The sequence below is a fragment of the Juglans regia genome, chromosome 14, assembly GCF_001411555.2.
Source record: "Juglans regia cultivar Chandler chromosome 14, Walnut 2.0, whole genome shotgun sequence".
Lineage (NCBI taxonomy): Eukaryota > Viridiplantae > Streptophyta > Magnoliopsida > Fagales > Juglandaceae > Juglans > Juglans regia.
Window position 1 is genome coordinate 575,791 of NC_049914.1, and position 3,486 is coordinate 579,276.

The following is a 3,486-nucleotide window of genomic DNA, read 5'->3' on the forward strand; positions in this document are numbered from 1 at the left end:
CCAAATCAGATAAACAGATCCGGATCATGATGAAATCCCAATTAAATTCAAATGATAACCATCGATCGCCTATAAGTCTAGCTATAGCTAATTCCCTGGTGAATGAATGTACGTACGTAGGTAGGCGGAATTAACAACAAATTAAAAGGTGGTTGGGTAAGATCATCTATATTAATGTAGATCCAACGTTGAAGTATTCAAGATATAATATAATTTTACACATGGGCGGGCGTTGCGTTATAATTTCAAATTAATTAAGAACATTGGATATTGATCATCATATGCATGGCATGTTTCATGGGGACGATTTACGAATATCCATCATCATTTCAAACGTGCATGGTTCATAATTTAGATTTAATCTTCATAAGAGACATGAAATCATAATGTTTAAAGACAACATTTAATGATGCAAATCATGTTAATTTATATGATCTCTATACAAATTATAAAATTATATTATAAATTAATCAGAGAATCATGCAGGTATAAAATGGTTGGAGGTGTCGTTTCGATTATGACTAGTCGATCGTCCCATCAGTCAAATTTGACTAAAGCTGGTGGGGTCATCCATCTACATATTAAACCGACACATTAATGAGAAAGAACAAAGGTGAAAAATTGAAAACCCCCCGTCCCAGGCCCCAACGTACCCCGACAAATTATTTGGTCCCAAAATTAATTTGCACCATAATAAAAAGTAGGAGAGAGAGGGAGATTAATTCTATAAGGAGATGTTCATAAATTTGAAAAAAGTACGTTAATGTCGTTCAATAAAACTAAGTACGTACAATAGTATACGTCTTCTCCACACTACTACTACTACTACTAAAAGAGATCATTAAAAACAGCAGGGTACGTACCATTATTTCTGTTATTATTAATAAGTCATATAAAGCCTCAGGACATAGAGCAGTTGGGATGGAAATTGGAAGTAATTTATCTTATTCCCATAGGACTAGCTAGTCTACAATTAACGGAACTATACATGCAAGTTTGTTTATAAAAAAAAATGAATTATTATCTTCACGATTTATATGTTTGACCAAGATAGTGGCAGAATAATGATGTATATAGTTTTTTTTTTTTTTTAATATATAGTTGGGGTTAGCCTATCTCTCTGATTAACGATTTAACCGATTCCAAAGAAAAAAAAAAAAAAAAAGGTGGCATTCAGGCTTGGAATGTAGGAAAGACAAGCAACCAACATAGGAATTAGTTGGGTCGGGCTTTGAGTTTGAGCCATGCATGCCTCTCTGCCTATTAATTGAGTGGACCTAATATGTCAAACATTTAATGGCCATGCTTTGATTGTGTGCTCAACGTCCATCAAGGATGAGAGAGAGCTAGACAGAGAGTCAGAGATGACAACAAAATGATAAAAGCTAAAAGTAGTGGGCAGATTAACACGAAAAGAAAGGCAATTGTATGGGCAGGGCAATCTCTAGAACTCAACAAAGTTCTACAAATATTTATTGAGAGAGGGAGAGAGAGAGAGAGTGTGTTTGTGTGTGCGCAAGATATGAGGATCAGGAAGGTAATTTAAAAGAGGCCGGGGAGACTGAGATGGGCACTTGTTGGCTCTTCTTGAACACCGAGTACTTATTTAAGCAGACAAAAGGTCTTGACGATAAAGTAGTGGAGTTTCAAGGGCAAGAGTGTCTCACTTCTGCTTTCTTTAAACTCTATCTTCCTCGTATCTCGTCTGCATTCCTCTTCTTCTCCACCTTCTTCTTCTTCTTCTTCTCTCTCTCTCTCTCTCTCTACATTGGATTCACACACTATCTTCTACTTATAATCCTTTCGGCCAAAAGTATCTTTGGGAGAATGGAAGGAGGAGCAGGGAAGTCTGCACCAAAAGAAAAGAAAGGAAGATTAGAAAGAATATGTGTTTTCTGTGGTAGTAGGCCTGGATACAAATCTGCATTTAGTGATGCAGCTCTTGAGCTTGGTAAACTGCTGGTAATATATTCATGTCCAATCGACCCAACCCAGAGATATAAATTCTTCTTCTTCTTCTTCTTCTTTTGATTTTTATACATTCCTTTGTCATTTTTTGGAGAATTTGCACGTCACTCAGATTGAGGTTTTCTAGTTAACAGGTTGAGAGAAAGATTGATTTGGTTTATGGAGGAGGAAGTGTAGGTCTAATGGGTTTCATCTCTCGGACAGTATTTAATGGAGGTTGTCATGTTCTCGGGTATACTTTTATATATTTTTGCATTAATTATTGGTGCGTTAATTCTATTCTCGGGTCTATTGGAAGTCAACATGATCATGTATATATCTCAATAATTTTGTTTCTGTGCTTTGTATAGAGTGATTCCTAAAGCTCTTTTGCCTCATGAGGTACGTACTATTTCATTCCTCTACTTTATGCTTTCATTTGCTTATCAACTTCCATATAAAGACTCAAACTGACCAACCCGGCCCACTATTGCAGATATCAGGAGAGACCATTGGAGAAGTGAAAACAGTTGCAGATATGCACCAAAGGAAGGCGGAAATGGCAAAACATGCCGATGCCTTCATCGCACTTCCCGGTATTTAGGTCCATCTAGCTATATATATATATATATCATGTCCAACTTATAATAATATTATACAAATTAACTTTCAATATCCTTTTAGGTGGCTATGGAACCATGGAAGAATTGTTAGAGATGATATCATGGTCTCAACTTGGAATCCATGATAAGCCAGTGAGATGATTCTTTAGTAATTTGAAATTATGCAGATCTCTACTTAATTCCAAAATCGTTAAAATTTTATATATATATATATATATATGATTAATTTTCATGAATTTCTGATTGTTGTAAACAGGTGGGATTATTGAACGTAGATGGGTATTATAACAGCTTGCTTGCCTTATTCGATAAAGGAGTGGAAGAGGGTTTTATAGAGGATTCAGCAAGGCGTATTGTGGTTATCGCAAATACGGCAGCAGAACTCCTAAAGAAGATGGAGGTACGTACGTACGTATAATATCTAGGATCAATTGATCAAACTAATGCAATTAATTATTTTCTTCTTGAAATATGATCAGTAACTTCCGAATTAATAATTAATTAACTATTAAAAGGTAATTTAAAAAATATATATATTATTAGTAGGGCCGGTCGGGTTTCTGAATTATTGGAGAGGAAGACAAAACAAAACAAAGTTGCAGGCAGAAGTGGGGAATGATTTGTTTTTGTGTATATATTAATAATGCAGGAGTATGCACCAGTCCATGACAAGGTAGCACGCAAACAAAGCTGGGAAGTGGACAATTTCTTACATGAGTGATCGATCTACTACTCCAACTGGGGAAGCCCTGATACCTTCCTTAGATCTTAATTATCATCCATCCATCCATCTCTCTCTCTCTCTCTCTCTCTCTCTCTCTCTATATATATATATATATAGACACCATATTTATGTGCCGGATCAGTGGTTTCATTTTAATAATAATAAAAAAAAACGCAGCAGAATGGGCCCAAA

General features: G+C 35.6%; 1 protein-coding gene across 1 annotated transcript; it reads left to right on the plus strand.

Moving 5' to 3' along the window:
• The first annotated feature begins 1,448 nt into the window (after nucleotides 1-1,448).
• On the plus strand, nucleotides 1,449-3,486 carry LOC109018849 (cytokinin riboside 5'-monophosphate phosphoribohydrolase LOG1-like). The gene is made up of 7 exons (XM_019001040.2): nucleotides 1,449-1,962; nucleotides 2,103-2,200; nucleotides 2,319-2,349; nucleotides 2,444-2,543; nucleotides 2,632-2,702; nucleotides 2,827-2,970; nucleotides 3,220-3,486. Exons 1-7 carry the CDS (start codon nucleotides 1,567-1,569, stop codon nucleotides 3,289-3,291), a joined length of 912 nt encoding a protein of 303 aa, XP_018856585.2. The 5' UTR covers nucleotides 1,449-1,566; the 3' UTR covers nucleotides 3,292-3,486.

Coding starts and splice junctions, on each gene's coding strand:
- LOC109018849 (XM_019001040.2), top strand. CDS start 1,567: ATGGGCACTTGTTGGCTCTTCTTGAACACCGAGTACTTATTTAAGCAG. Junction 2,544..2,631: donor TGCCTTCATCGCACTTCCCG/GTATTTAGGTCC, acceptor ATATCCTTTTAG/GTGGCTATGGAACCATGGAA. Junction 2,971..3,219: donor AACTCCTAAAGAAGATGGAG/GTACGTACGTAC, acceptor TTAATAATGCAG/GAGTATGCACCAGTCCATGA.